We start from the raw sequence: 20,503 nt of genomic DNA on the forward strand, positions 1-20,503 counted from the left end.
AACCGCTTTTCTCAGTGAAAATATCCATCATTGGAAGGCTTAGGTGGGAGGAGGAAAGTTTAATGGAGAAGTGCACTACCAGTTTTTTTTTACAGAGTTGTGGGGGCTTGGTACTCATTGACAGGGGCGGTGGTGGAAGCAGATACAATAGAGGACTTTAAGAGGCTTTTAGAAAGGTACATGGAAGTGCAAGGATTAGAGAGGTATGGATCATGTGCAGGCAGATCAGTTTAACTTGGCATCATGTTTGGCACAAACATTGTGGGCCAAAGGGCCATTCCTGAGCTGTACTCTTCAATGTTCTGTGAATGTGTGCCAAGGAAGACAATGAGTGTTCCCAACCTGAGACCAGAGTTAAGCGGAGGTTTGTTCCTAGGTGAACATCAAGTCTGCAACATTCAAATCAAATGATCCTGTGCGGTACATAAAATCTAGTCCAGAATTTAGCAATGCCATCATTGATTCCAAGAGTGAGATCTGGGCCATGTTAGACTCCTAGGATAACTATACGGACATTAATTGATTGTGACAAGGCTTGCTGGCTAGATCAGGCTGCAAAGTGAAATTAGGCCGTATCATTAGCAACAAAGTGTCCCTCCCCGATGAGCGCAATGTATTTTATGCTTGTTTTGCTTCAGGAAAAGAGATGGTGTAGCTGCCCCAGTTAGCATGAAGAGTGCTATCATGTGTATGGTTGAGGGCTTCAAGGTACTAGGTGTAAATATCACTGACAATCTGTCCTGGGTCAACCACATTGAAGTCAAGAAACCACACTAATATCTTTACTTCCTCAGAATACAAAGGAAGTTTAGCACATCTCCAACAACCCGTACCAACTTCTACTGATTCACTGTATCGGGATGCATCAAAGCTTTGGAAGAAGAAAGAGCACAGAAATTCAATTGCACTCAGGAAATTAGCCACACCATTCATAAAATGGATGTCACTGGCAAGGAAGAAATTTGTTGCTCATCACTAATTGACCTCTACCACATTTGTCAGACAGGATTCACATATAAATGCTTCCTAATCAATAATCCTGTTGTTTCATGATCAATGCTCATGGAAACACACTTGTATTTAAGATTTATGAATTCCGTGCATTTATAATAACTGCCTCATGCCTCCCTGTCATGTCATGCTTCTAAATCAATGATCCAGATCTGCTAATGCAGCAACTTAACCATTCCACCATCTTCTGCTTTCCCTTAGGCTCTCGGGATTAAAGGTGTCTTATTTCTAATTTACAGGTTCTGTGGCAGCAGGTGAGATGAGTAAATGGGTAGCTCATAAGGTGGTCTGCTCCACTGCTTCTGTGAGCTCTCAATGCATGGCTCTCTATACTATTCTGAATGCTTCTTTCTCACGATGCGTTATCATGGGCTAGACATTCTCAGGAGTCAGTGAGGATGTTCCATTTGTTCAAGGAGGTTTTGAGGACATCCTTGAATCTTCATCTCCATCTACCAGGCAATTTCTTCCCAAGGCAGGGCTGGAAATAAAGGGAGATAAGTGAACTGCCAAACATAATGGGCTGAGTACAAGAAGTGCTTTAAAGCTGGGATGTTGGCCTGAGGGAAGACACTGCTGTTCAATTATCCCCCCAGTAAACTTGGACGATTTTGTAGAAACAGTGTTGGTGGTTTCTTTCCAATGTTTTGAAGTGCTTGTTGTAAATGGTCCAGGTCCTAATGGCACTACACCAATTACTTGGCATGATTTTTTTTCCCCAAAACATGTACTCTTGATACACCAGTGCCATTATTATTTTTTAACAACTTTTTTTCCAGGCTTGTGGAATATGTAGCATTACAAGTGAATTTATAGCTCTAATCTTAAAACAAAGAGGCAGTTTCAGGAAAGTATGTCAATTTATGAATGATATCCTCTTAGGATCAGATGACTTCATAAAGGTTTGTGTGGAAAATTGAACACTACTACAGAGCAAATGGGGGAAGGCCTGGTGAGATGCTGTCATTTTACATTCCATTGGGAGGATGGGAATAAAGCAGGTTCCTAAATGAAAAGCAGGGTTAGATTAACAAGTAGGGTTAGCTAGTAAGGTTAGATTAATAAGTGCAGATAATTAACAAGGGTACAAACCCCGTGCATGTTAGAATGGGATTCTTTCCTTATGTTCTTTCAAACTTACAAGCAAAAAAAAAACTTAAACACTCCCTACCACCTAAAATCTAATAGCTTTTAACTAATAATGGGTATATGACTAGTGAATCATCATACACAAAGGTATAAATATCTGCACATGGGTCACATGCTGGCAATGTATTTTCCCCTCCAAGCATGCATTATGTTTACACATGCATTGGTACTGTAGAAAAACTGATAAATTACAAAATATGGGCATGCCAAAACATTTGGAAAGAAGTGTTATGCAAGTTTCCATTGTGCTGCTCCACAAGACGAACAATGAAGATTTTTTCTGGCATGTATTCTAAAGCAATGTCAAAAATGTGAGAACAAATTTATCTTGGCAAACTCTAAGATAATTTCTTTCTCATCAGCAGCCATACGTTATGTTTGCACAATATCCCTATGTTAGTTCTAATGATGTTTTATGAACACATTCTTTGTCGCCAAAACAGAGCAGGCTATCGACAGCTTATCTTCCGACCAACCACTGAAAAATCACACTCAATGTTTGGCTTACATTTAGAGAGGCCTGAACTTATTTATTTACTTTAGACTCAAATGACAACCATTGTAAAGGTGTAACAAAATTATTTTCCAAAAAGTATGTAAAATATGTCAACGTCAGCATAATGTAATGAATCAACCCTAAAGGGCCTGTCCCTCTACGGCGACCTAATTGGCGAGTTTATAAGAATTTGCCCTCGACTCGCAGCATGGTCGACATGAGGTCCTAGGAGGTCTTTGTAACTCTCCTTCATGCTCAAGAGTAGTCCCCACGAACACGAGACCTCAGCTAGGTTGCAGCGTTTTTTTCAACATGATCAAAAATGCCCGCGAGTAAAGAAAGGTCACCATGGAAAAAAATCTGTATTTTTCTACTCGTAAGTTTAGTCGAGGTAGGTCATAATGCTATTGTAGGTAATCAAAGGCAATCAAAGATAATTGAAGGTAGTCGAAGGTAAAGCTCGTTGAGAAATAAAAGGTAAAGAGCCTGTCCCACTAACGCAACTGTCTTCGACCTTCAAGCTCGAGAGCACTCACTTGAAAAACCTCGAGCTGGATCGACCGTCAGCGATGAAACCACAAGCTGGATCGACCGACTGCACACACACACACACACATCGCAAAGGCGGGGGCCAGAGAAAACGGGGAAGCGCTGTCTGAAATGCACACCCGCGATGAAAAGGAAGGTAAAAGACAGCTGGCAAAGGTCTTTTACCTTTCTGTTCATCGCAGGTGTGAGTGTGTGTGTGTGTGTGTGTGTGTGTGTGTGTGTGTGTGTGTGTGTGTGTGTGTGTGTGTGTGTGTGTGTGTGTGTGTGTGTGTGTGTGTGTGTGTGTGTGTGTGTGTGTGTATGGTTGGTCTGGCTTGCGGTTTCATCGCTGACGGTTGATCTAGCTCGAGGTTTTTTAGGCGAGTGCCCTCGAGCTTGAAGGTCGGTCGATGTAAAGTCACGTTAGTGGGACAGGCCCTTCAGCACTTCTGATCCTTCCAGACCCTATAACTCAAACACTGGAATGAGATCTGAGCTCAAATCATATTTTGAGATACAACCAACAAGCAAAAGACCCTCCACCTCCTCCATCTCTGCATTGAAATCGCGGTTCATGGACAATCCATCAGAATCAGAACCCATGCTAAATTCCTAACTGCCTAAATTGTGATTATTCTACACTGGGGTAAGGGAGAAGTTTCAGAGCTCACTATGTCATATATTCTCATTCAATTCAGCTTGTTCTAAAAACCTATGCTCCTCAGAATACAATCTGTGTTATAGTTTTCCCCTTAAACAATTCACATCAGGTCATTGTTTCATAATGTGAACTTTTCCTCCCTTCTCACAAGGGAGGATTGGTCCATAATATGAACTTTTTCTCTTTCACTCCTGACGGGGTATTTCTTGCAATTACCGTTTTTGTATCTTACCAGGTGCTCCAAAGGTCAGTTTTAAGTGTAGCTCCAAAGCTACTGACACAGCAAGAGGTGAGGCAGGTTAGACAACATATTCCTAATCTCACCAGCTTTGAAATCAGTGCTGGCGAGTGAGAGTGAAGGACCAAATACAGGAAGGGGGTTGCAAGTAGTGTTTCAAAAAAATTGGGTTCTAAACCTGACACCAGAAGAGAAAAGAATATTACAATTTCATATTACCATTTTTCCTCATGACATAGAGGGAGTTAATTTAGTCTGTTAAATTTCCCCATATATAATTCTCTCTCAGTAACTCCCTATATATTTATATTAAGAGTAACTTAAAGTTAACCTAGTAATTAGCACATTTTTGGGAGTAGGGGAACCCACAAAGATATGGAAAGACTATGCACACCACAGAAAATCACCATTGAAGATCAAGATTGAACCCAACTCATAAGAGCTTAGAGATAGCTGCATTATCTAGTACTCCACTGTGCTAAACCATTCATATTGTTCCACTATCAAATGTCCTAAGTCCCTAATCAGCCCGTCACATATTTTAGGGTCTAATGCCACTTGAAACTAAATTATCTTCTGGTTCATTACTTAATGGGCTTATGAGGTATTGTGTTATGGCATCATCACATCATACAGACCCACTTCTCAGTCCCTGGATACCACTACTTGCATAGAACGTCTTATGAGTTATTGGCCTGCCTGGCTAGTTTAACAAAAATAATTGTGAGACACTCAAGTCAATCAACTTGAAAAATCAAAGATACCTACTCATCTAACACACATTTGATTCATTACATTTTCTCTTACTTAAGGATGACATTGATTCTTGTTCGAAGCAATGCACTCATCAATATGCTGTCTAAGTAGGAGATAGTCATATGTGATTACTGACAGTGAAAAAAGGGCAGAGTAATTGATTACAGGGCATCACCCTTGTTTCTAATCCTGCTCTTACTCAAATGGAAATATGGAACATTTTGCCAGAATGATTCAGTAGCAATTATGAGCGAAATCTATTCAGAGTTTGGCAACAAGTGTATTAAAAGCCCTGTCCCACGATATAAGTCATTCCAAGACCTCTCCCGAGTTTGCCCTGATTCAAACTCGGAGATTTACGGTTATGACCACTTGTCGGTACTTGGGGCTCTCGTGGGCATTTTTCAACATGTTGAAAAATCTTCACAAGTTTTCCTGTGCTTACCTGCCATTAGCGAATCTTCCCGAGTACCTGCTGTTAGCATTACGAGCCGCGAAGAGACGTCCCCGAGCTCCGACGAACCCGCTACACTTATTCTCCGTGCTTACCACGAGTTTGATTTTTTTAAAACTCGGGAGAGCTCTTGGAATGAACTCATACCGTGGGACAGGGCTTTAACACTGACCCATTGGAAGGATCCCATTCATTGTGGTTTTCATGCAATTTAGAGGTCACTGGAACAAAATGGTAATAAAAAGTGCATGTGTTTCTTTCCTATATTTTCCTCATTGAATCATAAATTTGTCATAAATGTCTGGAAACCAAAAAATAAATAAATTATATGGTATTAAAAGAAATCCAAGCTCCCGTCATGAAAAAATAATGTTAGATCAATTTTAGAAACAACAAGTTTGAATAAATGTCTTTGATAAAAGTAACCTCTTTGGTGCATTCATTAAATTTGAATTCAGTTTGGCATCCAGGTTTGGTGTTAGGTTTTTGGATGGTGTCCCTGAGAATCTCAGGAATTCTGCCATCTATGCCATCATGAGACTGAAAAAGAGATTTAAAGACCATTTTGGGCAAGTGAACCCATCATGACAAATTTGTAATTAACATTATTCAATTCAATTTGAGATGGACACATTCCCAGAATAGATGGCCTTTGTGCAGCAGTGTTCATAACCTTCCAATGTAGGGCGTTTACTGAATCATTTGCCTGTTATTATCCCTGTTACAGTAATGACCTGGTCCATGAAACTTTGGCAGGCACTGCAATTTTATATTTATTGTAGATATGCTACATGCCCATTCTCAACATTTGGTATATCATGTACATTGTAAGTGGCTCAATTGTAATCAATACATTTGTCTATCCGCTGACAGGTTAGCACACAACAAAATCTTTCCATTGTACCTAGGTACACGTGACAATAAACTAAACTAAACTAAATGAAACCCAACTAAGACAATGACTGCAAACAACATCCTCTTCTCAAGTTGCTTGACAGATGAAAGTCTCCTTCAGGTTAGGGGAAGCACAAGGTAACATGGGTGATTTAATCATTTTCTATTATGCATTGTTAAATTTTGGATCAAGAGGATGACATGCAAAATGATGTCAAGCAACAAATTGTAGTTATATTTTATTTACATTAATTCTTGGAAAATGGCCATTGCACTTGATAAAAGCATGACTAGATTCTGATTTACTGAAGCAATAATGTGACAGATTTTAATTTTGATAGTCAAAACAATGGGTTTGAGGATCTTAAAAGAGGACAGAGATGGAGAGTTAGAGCAACATTTTGGGAAGTTCTGGACAAAATACTGCAGTAGTTGAAGGTTTGGTCATTAATAGTAGATTGAAGGAGGTGAGCTGCACCATATCATGAGTCAACCAAATAGAGTCTAGCACAGGGAATGTTATGTAGCTGCTAAAAGTCAAAATGACCAGTGAGGTAGTGGGATGATGTGGAGAGAACTCATGAAGATATATGAACATAAGATTGAGAATTTCAAATCTGTGACCACAGTGGAGACAGAAGCCATCGTAATCTTTGTTAAGTGGTATCTGGAGAGTCAACAATATGAAACAGGATCTGGACTGCCCATCCTGATGCGCTGAGGCTTAAAGAGACTGACAAGCCACAACAAAGACAATGAGACCTGCCGGACTTGCCAAAGGTAAATGTTTTTTTAGAGTAAGACCAGTGAATGAGAAATCCTTCCCAAACTCCCTCCAATCCTGGATTTTGCAACCACTCTTACTTGGATCTCATGGTTCCTGTACCTATTGTATCTCAAATTCCACTCTCCCTAATCCCATCCAAAATTACCATACCTATATTTCACACTGTCTGATTCACTTGGCCTCCAACGAGTTACTTTGCTTCCCCATTCTAACCTGCTGTTTGTCTAATTCTCCACACTTTGGCCAAGCCCATGAAGTGATGCTGACCCCAACTCTCAACTCTCAATCTACTCTTCTCTTGAGTACTGACCTACACCTTCTCCTCTCTCCCTCCTCAAGTCCCTGACCCAAGCTTGGACAGAAATTGTTCAGGTCTACATGGGTTCAGGACTATATCGACAAGGTTTTGTGATGGGATGTAGTCATAATGCAGCTTGAATGATTGGGATAAGATGGCACAGCTTCAAGTTCAAAGAAGCATTGGAATTATTAGCCATTTGGTATATGAACAATAACAATTCTTAGATCAGTCAAAAATCTGTTGTGAGTTCTATAGATATTTATCATTTATCAGAAATACTATCAATGTTTTCTTTAGTGCAGTGCAGTATTTTAACACTATGAACTCCAATACAGTATATTTGTGTGACTAAAAATAAGCTACATCACAAGGATCAAAATCAAAGGAAGGCACATTCATGCCTTACATTACCAAAAATGTAGAAAATTGTACAATTGAGGTGTTTAAATTGGAAAAAAAGAAGTTAAAAGGTTTGGTAAGGAGAAAGTATTTCCTTTTTGGCAGTGAAATTCAGAACAATGAACCACAGTCCTCGGCGTGACACTTGGTTTCACATATAAAGGACAACATAAATCTAGAACTTCACATCCCTTAGAATATTTGAATGCAGGGTTATTTCCAGTTAAAAAAAAACTGAGAATGATCACTTGAAGTAGGATAAGAGTATTCATGTATGTGAACCACAGGCAACTAACATACATAGATGTATATACATCATAATCCACATGAATAGTTTCAAAAACTCTAGGGCTTTAAAGGTATGTTGCTGTTCTTTTATTCCAAAATGTAAATTTAAGCAAAATATAAGTAGGATACACAGCTTTGAAATAGGAATTTTACATTTTTTGAAGAGCCACACTTCTTTTATGTTAACTACTTGACCGATAAGTCAAATCAGTTCAACAAAGTAAAAAAAAACTTTGGACTCAATAGAACAATAATTGACCATGTTCACAAATGGCATAAAATGCAAACAGTGGGTTATTAGAGGATAAATTGGTGCCTTAAGTAAACATTCTCTTCATGTGGATATAAAACTTAGTTCTAGAGGAATGAGCAACACATTTTGTATACTGCCCAGGTATACAATATAAACCCCAAATACAATTTACACTCATGTTTAGAAAGTTATGGTGCATTGTATGACGTTCCACACAACTTCAAATTACCTCATTTATGAAGATCCAGTGACTATCAACAGCAGCCAAATTGGTATCAACAGCCTGTGAACAGGAAGTAATAATTCATAAGTTATACAACATTTGCAACATATAATCAGGCTTATTTGTTCCACAAGACATTCTTCACATCCAAACTAATAAATATGGAATTAATTTTAGGCAACAAGGACATTAAGAAAATCTTTCCGTGGCTAACTCACTTCCTATTTTAAAAATGTTTTTATTTTCCATTTTGAGATCAAAGCCAGCCCAATATAATCATGTGGAAAATATGAGATCTGTTGCTTAGAAATGTAATTTGCTCCATTTCCATTAGGTAGTTCAGTTTGTACTGCCATGTATATGAAATGGAAGAAAGAAAAAACTTACACAGTGAATAACAGGGACTATGAACACCAGTAATTAGTTTCAGTGTGCAAGAAAGCACAACATTTACCTGATCAATACAAATCAAACTAATTGATACTGTATGTTTACCAATATATAATATATAAATGTATATAGGGCATATTCCACTCGCAATGTGAATTTATAACAGTACTTTGCTTCTTTTAAAAAATTACTGTTAAAATTGATTTCCGATAGCTACAATGCAAATTAGTAAAAATATAAATTAACATAAGTATAAGAATCATACATGGATTATTCGATTTTTTAATTTTCAACACAAGACCAAGATCCTAGTTTGCCTACTATTACACAATAACTGCAAACAGTTTAATATCTTTGTTATGTTTAGAAAAAAAGTGATAGAAAAGTTCCAGTTTATTATATTCTGCAGAAGTATAGAATGATTAAATTGATGCTGTAAAATACAGCTAAATCTCAAGCCTAAAGTTAAACCATTTTACAGTCAAGGGAATTTAGAGTCCAGAAGCCAACTATTTGTTTTATTGTATCTTTGCTGACTCGATGCTGCGGCAATACAAAACAAATCCTTTTATGTTGTATCCTCCCTGCAATCAGTCTTCATCTGGTTCAAACAGTTATCCAATTTTCGCTTCCATGATTCAATGGTCTGCCACAATCGCTCCCTGTGGCAAAGCTCTTGTTTCCAGAATCTCGAGATAAATATATTTATTCAGATCTCCTTTTTCACCCTTCATAATGGCAAGGTTATAACTTATGATCAATCAAAATTCACATCAATTAAAGTGAAATCTACGAAGGTTGCTCTGTTAGCCTCAAGATGAAATATTCCTTGCATCTCAATGATTTTTCTATGGATTGTTCATTCATAGCATCGTCCTAGAATTCTAAGTATAGTTTAGTTTAGTTTAGAGATACAACATAGAAACAGGCCTTTCGGCCCACCAGGTCCGTGCCGACCAGCAATTCCCGCACATTAATAATAATAATAATAATAATATTGAATTTATATAGCGCTTTTCAGGGACTCAAAGTCGCTTTACAAGGCAAGGCAAAAAACAAAAACAAAAACAAAAACAAAAACAAAAACAAAAACAAAAACAAAAACAAAAACAAAAAAAAAACAAAAACAAAACAAAAACAAAAACAGACAAAAAATGAGCAACAATTCAAGCACAGATGAAAAGGGAGGGGGACGCGGGGCTAAGGATAGGCAGAGGTGAAGAGATGGGTCTTGAGACGGGACTGGAAGATGGTGAGGGACTCAGAATTGCAGATCAGTTGGGGGAGGGAGTTTCAGAGCCTGGGAGCTGCCCTGGAGAAGGCTCTGTCCCCAAAACTGCGGAGGTTGGATTTGTGGATGGAGAGGAGACCGGCTGATGTGGATCTGAAGGACCGTGAGGGTTGGTAGGGGGAGAGGAGGTCAGTGAGATATGGGGGGGCCAGATGGTGGAGGGCTTTGTAGGTGAGGACCAGGATTTTGTAGGTGATCCGGTTGGAGATGGGAAGCCAGTGAAGTTGTTTGAGGACTGGAGTGATGTGGTGCCAGGATTTGGTGTGGGTGATGAGTCGGGCGACTGCGTTCTGGACCAGTTGGAGTCAGTTGATGTAGCTGGAGCTGATGCCAAGGAGAAGTGAGTTGCAGTAGTCCAGTCGGGAGGAGATGAAGGCATGGATGAGTCTTTCAGCAGCGGGGGGTGTGAGAGGGGATCTGATTTTGGCGATGTTGCGGAGGTGAAAGAAGGAGGTTTTAATGACATGGCGGATGTGAGGTTCAAGGGAGAGGGTGGAATCAAAGATCACGCCAAGGTTGCGGGCCTGGGGAGATGGGGAGACAGTGGTGCCGTCGATGGTGAGAGTGGGATTATTGATTTTGCTGAGTGTGGATTTGGAGCCTATGAGGAGGAATTCTGTTTTATCGCTGTTGAGTTTGAGGAAGTTATGTTGCATCCAGGTTTTTATAGCTGACAAAGGGGGGGGGGGGGGTTGTGGGGGTATTTGGTGCTGAGGTAGATCTGGGTGTCATCGGCGTAACAGTGGAAGTGGCGGAGTATCTGACCAAGGGGGAGGATGTAGATGATGAAGAGGAGGGGGCCGAGTACCACTTACCACTATCCTACACCCACCAGGGACCACTTTTACATTTACAAAGCCAATTAACCTACAAACCTGTACATCTTTAGAATTTGTGTGGAAACCGAAGATGTCGGAGAAAATCCATGCAGGTCACGGGGAAAACGTACAAACGCCATACAAAAAGCACCCGTAGTTGGGATCGAACCCGGGTCTCCAGCGCAACTCTACCGCTGCGCCACCATGACCGCCCAAGTGTTGTGGCCTTCCTGCCTTTAATGCCCTATTTGTAATGAGATGATTAAACATGCACTTTTTAAATTGTTTTACCAATCATCGAATTATTTCCAGGAAAAACAAGCTTTATTAACACAATGTTACAATGGGATCTTTGTCAGCGGACTTATATTTGCCCTTCAGATCCTCTCTTCCACCCCTAATCCCAACTTCCACTACCAACCTTTAAAATATATAACCCACCCAGTCCACAGACAACAAATACCAACCCCATCCTGAAGTTCCAGGTTTGATCCTCTTATGGTCTTGACTCACAAACAATCCCATTACAAATGGAACATTTAAGTCACAAAATACACAGCACTTAGATTCCTTTGGATGATATTATGAATGACAATGCATAGGAATGAAGAAAACAATGAGAGGAGAGGAATATTTAGTCTTGTAGTTAATGTACCAACTTTGATAGATTTTGTTTTATAATCCATTCCAATTCCAACCCGATCAATTGATCGTCCAGCGCAGGTTAAACAATCGTTTCGCTGAACACGTCCGTGCAGTTCATCTTAACCTACCTGATATCCCGGTGATTCAGCACTTCAACCCCCCCTCCCAATCCCAATCTGACCTTTCTGTCCTGGGCCTCCTCCATTATCAGACTGAGGCTCAGTACAAATTGGAGGAACAGCACCTCATATTTCGCTTGGGCACCCGGTGGTATGAACATTGACTTCTCTAACCTCAGATAGTCCCTTGCTTTCTCTCTCCATCCCCTTCCCAGTTCTCCCACAAGCCTTAAGGGCCTGGCCCACTTGGGCATCGTTTGCGCGTTATTTACGCGACATCATTTATGTGTCATGATGCCCACGTGATGCGCGCACGGCGTGCATTACGCACATGGCATGCATTATGCGCACACGGTGCGTGGTGACGTAGGCAGTGAGGCTCGGTCGCATGCGTCGCCCCAGGATTTTGGGATTCACAAAATCTTTGCGCGCGACCTGCGTGACGTGCAATTGACGCCCAAGTGGGACAGGCCCTTTACTGTCTCCGCCTACATTATATCTTTGTCCCGCCCCCTCCCCTGACATCAGTCTGAAAAAGGGTCTCGACCCGAAACGCAGCCCATCCCTTTTCTCCAGAGATGCTGCCTCACCTGCTGAGTTACTCCAGCATTTTGTGCTAACCCCAATCAATGTTCTTTCGATTCTTCAAGTCCACGGTGGAGGCCCCAGCCTACACCCAATTCCTGTAGTTCCTTCTTACGCATTGTGACGTGATCAGTGATCATTGAAAATAAATAAAAACCATGCAGAACAGGACAAGCTTTAAGAAGAGCTAAGAGCAGAAAAGGTCACTGAACAAATAACTCTTTCAGGAGCAATTGTCTCCTGAAGGATCAATGCTTCATTCCACCACATCCTCTTATAGAAGAATGCCTCTTATTTTGGCAGTAATCACATTCACACATTCACCCAAGGCTACCTGCTAAGTGACAAGGGTATTGACTCATGACATTTTTCATAACTCCATTCCAGAATCCATGCAGTGATATCTAGGCAGTAACAAGGAACTTTATAGAGTATGCACCTGATACCCTCAGTTAACTCATTCACTAGCCAGACCTGACTGAGGTAGCCCAGCAATATTCAGCTTAATGGAGTAACAAGATACATAGTGGACCAGTTGTACAAATTGAAGTAATAACTCATCATGGCCTGTGAGCAAGTTGAGGAACAAAAACATGAAGAGCAGAAAAAGGTGAAGTAAAACAAAATTAAAAGGAAAGGTTACAATGCCCCAGAACTGCACAGTGAAATAATACATTCAGCTAATCCATTAATTGCATAGCCGAGGTAGACACAAAATGCTGGAGTAATTCAGCGGGTGAGGCAGCATCTCTGGAGAGAAGGAACGGGTGACATTTCGGGTCGAGACCATTGTTCATTCTGAAGAAGAGTCTCGTCTCGTCTCGACTCGAAACGTCGGCCATTCCTTCTCTTCAGAGATGCTGCCTCACCCGCTGAGTTACTTCATCATTTTGTGTCTACCTTCGATTTAAACCAGCATCTGCAGTCAAGCACGGAAATCGCTATCAAAATACGGAGGGGACCGGGGGATGACAGGGTGGATACAATTTCTTGGCGGCCGCGCGCATGCGCACACTCACACACACACGCGCGAGGCTTCGGAGGCTCAGCTCAGTTCAGCGCTAAATGCAGCTCAACTCTACCTGTCTCACCAGGTTAACCTACAGCCCTGCCTGGACTGACGGGACACCAGCCCTGCTTCTCCATGCTGGCCATATTTCCTGCAAGCCCAGGCAGGGCTGCAGGTTAACCTGGCGGGACAGGCAGAGTTGAGCTGGGTTTAGTGCTGCTTCTCTGCGCTGGCTGTGGGCCTGGGGGTACACTCCCATCTGACTCCCGATGTCTCTGGCCACCCATGGGGAGGGGGCACTCAGGTGGTGACAGGACAGCGCAGGAGAGCCAGGATCGATCCTGGCTGCAGATGAGGCACAGGTCTGTGGCGAGAGTGATTTGGCACATCTCCCTCCTCCAATCACCATGCTCTATCCTCAGTCCCACCCCCACCCCCCCTACTACTCCCTCCTCCAATGATCGCGCTGAATCATCATGTCCCGCCCCCATTGCCTGCTGACCGATGTCTCCCTCGTCCAATCGGCGCCCTCGATCAGCAGTCCCGCCCCCACTCTCGTGGAAAGCGGAGATTTCACCAGGTTTTAAAATCCAGATAACAAAAACTTGGGGGTGACTGTCCCCCACCTCTCAAAACAGGGGGGGACGTGTCCCCCCCCCCCCCCCCCCCCCCCCCCCCCCCCCGGGATTTCCGCCCCTGTCTGCAGTTTTTTCTTACACAAATCCCATAGCCTACCCTCGTTCATCAGCTTCCCAAACTCATAGTCATTGCTTGATCACTTACCATCATACTGGCACCTCATTTTTTTTTTTTTTTTAAATATTTTATTTTATTAGAAGTAAGCACAGTCATATGGCACCAAAGTGCCTAATATCTATTTTCATAATACATTTTATGTACAACTTCTTTTTTTTTTGTTACATTGAAAAAAGATGAGAATAAGAAAAAGAAGTTAGATAGTAAAGGATAGAAAAATGTGTAATATATAGTGTGTGAAGAAAGAAAACGAGTAAATGAAGAAAGTTGAGAGAGAAAATAGTGAAAAGAAAAGGAGATCATTATTTATAGTCTTGACCAACCCTCGTCCAGTCCTGAAACAGTTATTTTTTACAATTGTGTTGCACCATATGATTCCAAAAAAACGACGAATGGAGACCAACTCGTTATGAATTGGTCTGATTTATCCATTAGGAGGAATCGCATTTCCTCAAGATGAGCGGTGTCCAACATACTTGCAATCCACATTTTAAGCGTTGGTATAGATGTACCCTTCCAAAATTTAAGTATTAATTTTTTTGCTATTATTAAACCATAATTAAGGAATAGATTTTGAGACGCGTTCAATTTATTCCCATCTTCCATTACACCAAATATAATCATTTCAGTATTAGGTTCCATTCTTGTCTTGAATAATTTTGTAAGTATTTCAAAAATATCATTCCAAAATCTATAAAGTTTTATGCAGGAAACTAAGGAGTGTGTTATAGTTGCCTTTTGGGCTAGACATTTATCACAAGTGGCGGATATATTTGGATAAAATTTGTTCAATCTTGTTTTTGAATAATATAATCTATGTACAATTTTAAATTGTATTAGATTATGTCTTACATTAATTGAACATTTGTGAATATATATCAGGTATTTTTCCCATTTAACCTTCGTAATTTTTATCATTAATTCCCGTTCCCACTCTTCTCTAAGTACCTCTGTCGATGGTAGGTCTATATTTAGAATACTATTATATAAATAGGATATTAATTTTTGTGAGTCAGCTTCAATATTCATTGCTTCTTCCAATAAGTCAGGAGTTACTTTTTGATATCCTTGTATATATTTTTTCACAAAGTCGCAAATCTGAAGATATTTAAAATATTGGTTGTTTTTCAATTTAAATTTTAATTGTAGTTGTTGGAATGATAGTAGGTTTCCTATTTCGTACATATCCCTGATCCTTCTAATTCCGAGACTTTCCCATTGGTTATATGTCTTATCAATAAGAGATGGTTTAAATAAAGGGTTATTCGCAATTGGCATTAACAGTGATAGATTTCTTAATTTTAAAGATAATTTTATTTGTTTCCAAATTCTTATTGTACCATATATAATTGGGTTCTTCTTATATATTGTGTTATTCAGTTTTTTGGGGGAAAAGAGGATCGTTCCTATATTACAAGGATGACAATCCTCCTTCTCCATTTTTATCCATTCTGTCTGTTGTGTAGAACTATCCAACCAATAAATCATATTCTTAATGTGCACTGCCCAGTAATAATACATAAAATTCGGAAGTGAAAGTCCCCCGACCTCTTTTGGTTTACATAAGTGTTTTTTTGTGATTCTATGTGATTTATAGTCCCAAATATAATTTGTAATGTTAGAGTCTAATTTTTTAAAAAAATATTTTGGTATATATACCGGTATAGACTGAAATAGGTATAGTAATTGTGGTAAGAAGATCATTTTTATTGCATTTATTCTACCTAATAATGATAAGGGAAGTGTTTTCCAAAATTTAATCCGTGTATTAAGTTTATTTAATAAAGGTATGAAATTAGCATTGAATAATGCTTTATATTTTCTAGTAATCTGAATACCCAAATATTTAAATTTTTCTGTTGCGATTTTAAAGGGGAACTTCAGTAAGTGTGTAGGTTCTTGAGGTTTTAATGTCATGATTTCGCTTTTGTTCCAGTTTATTCTATATCCAGAAAAAGACCCAAATTCCTCTATTAAGTTTAATAAATTTGGTATGCTCGTTTGTGACTTTGTAATATATAAAAGTATATCGTCTGCATATAATGAGATTTTATTCCTTGAGTCCCTGGTATTATAGCCCTGGATATTCGGATGAATTCTTATACTTTCAGCCAGGGGTTCTATCATAAGGGCAAATAGCAGGGGTGATAGTGCACATCCCTGCCTATTACCCCTTGATAGTTGAAATTTTTGAGATAACATGTTATTAGTTTAAATTCTTGCCATCGGTTTATCATATAATAATTTTACCCATGTTATAAAATTCTCTCCCATGTTAAATTTTTGTAGTACTTTATATAAGTATTGCCACTCTACCTGATCAAATGCTTTCTCTGCATCCAAATAAATAATTGATATATCTTCTTCCTCTACTTTATGCGAGTACATTATATTAAACAGGCGTCTCAGATTATTAAATGAGTATCTTTTAGGTATAAACCCCGTTTGATCAGGGTTTATCAGTTTACTAATATATTTGCTTAATCTACTTGCTAAAATCTTTGCTAAAATTTTCTGATCTGTATTTAAAAGTGATATAGCTCTGTACGAGCCCGGATCTTCTAAATCTTTATCTTTTTTTGGAATAAGCGTAATAGTTGATTCTGTTAGTGTTTCAGGTAGTTTGTTTTCTTTAAAAGCATGGGAGTATAAATTAAATAGATAAGGGGCCGTTATCTCCTGAAATATTTTATAAAATTCATTATTAAAACCATCTGGTCCCGGTGTCTTACCATTTTTCAACGATTTTATTGTTTCACCTATTTCTTTGATTGTAATTTGAGCTCCTAGTTCCTCTTGTTCCAAAGGGTCCAGTATTGGAAGATTACAGTTATCTAGAAATTTTTTTATTTTACTATCTTCTATTTTAATTTTAGATGTATATAAGTTTTGGTAAAATTGGGCAAATCTATTATTAATATCTTTAGGTAGTATTAGTAATTCGCCTTTCTCTGATTTAATTTTGGTTATAGTATTTTCCCTTTCTTTTTTTTGCAATTGGCGAGCTAAAAGTTTATGTGGCTTGTCACCAAACTCAAAATGTTCCTGTTTTGTAATTTGGAATAGTCTTATTACTCTTGCCGATAAAATTCGATTAAGTTTAAATTTCAGTAATACTATCTTATTGTGTTTATTTGTCGTGGAATCTTTGGCATTATCCAACTCTAACTGTCTGATTTCTTGTTCTAACAACAATTGTTCTGTCTTATTCTTTTTATTTTGAAAACTTTGGTATGAAATTATAATTCCTCTCATAAATGCCTTAAAAGTTTCCCATAATAAAGAAGGCGAAGTACCTGGTATATCATTTGTATCAAAAAAAAGTTTCATTTGTTGTTTTAAATATTGATAGCCCTGCACGTCATTTAAAATATGTGTATTAAACCTCCAAAAAAAATTTTTACCCGCCATTCCCTCAAATTTTACTGAGAATGTCAACGGAGAGTGATCTGAGATACTACTAATGTGGTATGTTGGGTTGTTTGTATAAGGCATTAATTTCATGTCCACTAAAAAATAATCAATTCTTGAATAAGTTTTATGCACCGGAGAGTAAAACGAGTATTCCCTTCCAACTGGATTAGCAGATCTCCATACATCTATTATATTAGTATTTTTTATATATGTATTTAGAAGTTCGCTAGTTTTAGATTTTAAATTACTCTTCTTTTGTTTTGATGACTTATCTAGATATGAATCTAAAACACAGTTAAAGTCCCCCCCTATTATCACATTTTGGTAATTAAACTCTGATATTATATCAATAATTTTATCAAAAAATTGGGGGTTGTCAAAATTCGGAGCATAAATATTTATCAAAGTTAGTGGGGTTGCATAAATTTCACCCGAGACTATAGTATACCTTCCCTCTTTATCTGATATAGTATTCTTTAATTTAAAAGGAATACCTTTCCTAATAAGAATAGCTGTACCCCTAGATTTAGAAGTAAATGAGGAGTAGTATGTTTGGCCTATCCAATTCGCCTTTAATCTTATTTGTGTTTGTTGTTTCATGTGGGTCTCCTGCAAAAACATTATGTCGCTTTTCAACGATTTTAGTTGGGCAAAAATTTTACCCCTCTTAATTGGTTCGTTGGCACCCCTTATATTCCAACTACAAAATGTAATTCCTCCATTCTTTATTTGTTTATCGTCTTGCATTGTAATCAGGGTAATATTCCTGAATCATATGGTGCAACCAAATATCTCAGAATTTTAGGACTTGGGTGGTCATCCCGGTTTATTAGATTTATATTGCATCTCCTTCTTGTAAAGTGCCTTAGAAAAAGAAAAAAAGAATGTGATATACAATTACTTTCAAAAAAATTAAACAGATAAAAATTGTGCTTTTAAAAAAAAGGTGCTATTAAGGTATCTAAGGGAAGATACCTTAAGGACGAATAGCCATCAATGATGGCAAAAAATGTATCGACCTCCGTGATGTTGTTATACATTGAGCTCCTCCCCCTTGGTGAATCCTCATAAAAAGTTACATACCGTTTCATATTTTGTCTTTTCTTATATGAGTTTATCAAACCAGTGCGTGACAGCCGAGAGAAAAAATAAAAAATTTAAAAAAAAAGTTACCAGGAAGAGACATAAGGAGTAAAAAAAAAACCCCAAAACAAATATAGAACACAACATATACACGATTTTGTATAAGTATATATGTCCTTCCAATTATCCAATCTTAATCTAATCTAAACTTTCCAATATATATCCCCCCAGGATTCTTACATAATATCCCATTCTATAACTACCATACATCATACAGGCCGGTACCAAAGGGTTAACTACCGTACAGGCAGGTGCCAAGGGGTTAAACTTTGAGCTTTTCATCCAAGGTTGAATATAACCAAGCTCTCTGAATAACACATTCCAACGAGATAAGCTTTTTAATTGTCTGGTTAGCTCGGCCATTTTAATCAGTTCAAAGCTCTGTAAAAAGTTCAATCTTCTTCTTTGTCGGCAGCTTGCCCCGATGTTTTCTTAACGATGTCCTCTGCATACTTTAAAGCTTTTCCGGGCACTGCAAATGAGCGTTCAACGCCATTGTAAGATATCTTCATTTTTCCGGGAAAGTAAATTCCATATCTTACTCCCGGGACATCCCTCAAAGTGTGTCTTGCCGGTGTAAACAATCTCATTTTCTGGACTACCTCAGGAGAGTAATCGCGAAATATTCGCACATTATCCCCACGGTATGTTAGCTGCTTGCCATGAATGATCTTTTTCAATATAAATTCAACTGAAGAGATGTCACGGAATTTCACGATTATCTGTCTTGAATAATTTTTTCCTTTTGCAACATACCCAACTCGGTTAGCGACGTCTATTCTTGGTTCTTCTGACAGTTCAAAGACATCTTTGAGCAAATCAGTAACGAAAGTACATGCTTGAGATTCATGCCCTTCACGTCCTTCCTTTACTCCCAGAATTCTCAAGTTATATCTCCGAGTTCTTGATTCCAGGTCCAGACATTTATCAGTCATTCTTCCAAGTTTTTCCTCTTCAGTTTTCTGTGATTGTTTCAAACTCTTTATTTCCGAGACAATCCCTTTTATCTCATTCTCCATTTCTTCCATTATCTCGTCCAGCTTTCCGAAATCATCCTTTACACCTTTAAATTTCTTGTTGTAATCATTTTCAATTCTGACACACTCTGATGTTAATCTCTTATCAAATTCCTTATTCTGCTTTTTCAGTTCTTTTAACTCGCTGCAAGTATTATCAATTTTTTGAGAAAGTTTCTCCATGCTAGTTTCCATGTGAGACTCCATACTTTGCATCTTCTCCAGTGTAATGTTAATTGTAGCATTCATATCTAAAAGCAATTGCTTCACTTCTTTCTCCTTCTTGTCTCCTTTTGTTGCCATTTCAAACAGAGACCCTTGTCTGTATGAATCTTCTTCTTCTGAACCTTCTTCTGTCGTTTGCAGAGTATCCAATACTTTCTCGAGCTGAAGGCTGATTGTGTTTTTCACTGGCGCCCTTGAACGATTATCTCTGCTCATTTAAACTCATTTAAACACCCGATTTCACCATTAATCTCCCCGATTTTCACGTCTTCTTCTGATGATATCACCCTTATACAACACCAGGCAACTTCGGTGAGTTTTTTTAAAATCGGTGCTGACTTAAAACGGCTTTTACAATTTTTTTACGGGGGAGAAGCTCAATGCCGCGCCTTAATTCTCCATGACGCCGCCGGAAGTCTCATACTGGCACCTCATAAACAACATCTCTCATAACATGCACATTCTAATCCTATTTTATTTTATTTTTCTGGCAAAATGTAAACAAAAATTAAACGTATCATGCTTTAGCCCACTTTCAATGTTGCTTTGCCTTTTTTAGTGTTTTCATAAGCAGGCTCCTCGGTTGACGGGAAGTGAATGAAGACCTCCAAGAAGACATGAGATGTTCAACACAGGAGGTGCCATCCCTGTCCT

At 38.8% G+C, this 20,503-nt stretch overlaps 1 protein-coding gene across 1 annotated transcript in view; it reads right to left on the minus strand.

Annotated features, from left to right (window-relative positions):
* The window catches only part of LOC129701709 (glutamate receptor ionotropic, delta-2-like), a 448,180-nt gene that overhangs the window by 149,661 nt on the left and 278,016 nt on the right, over window positions 1–20,503 (minus strand). The window contains exon 5 of the mRNA XM_055643077.1: window positions 8,445–8,498. Coding sequence (XP_055499052.1) covers window positions 8,445–8,498 — 54 coding nt within the window. The remainder of the gene's footprint in view (window positions 1–8,444; window positions 8,499–20,503) is intronic.

Source organism: Leucoraja erinacea, chromosome 11, assembly GCF_028641065.1.
Source record: "Leucoraja erinacea ecotype New England chromosome 11, Leri_hhj_1, whole genome shotgun sequence".
Lineage (NCBI taxonomy): Eukaryota > Metazoa > Chordata > Chondrichthyes > Rajiformes > Rajidae > Leucoraja > Leucoraja erinaceus.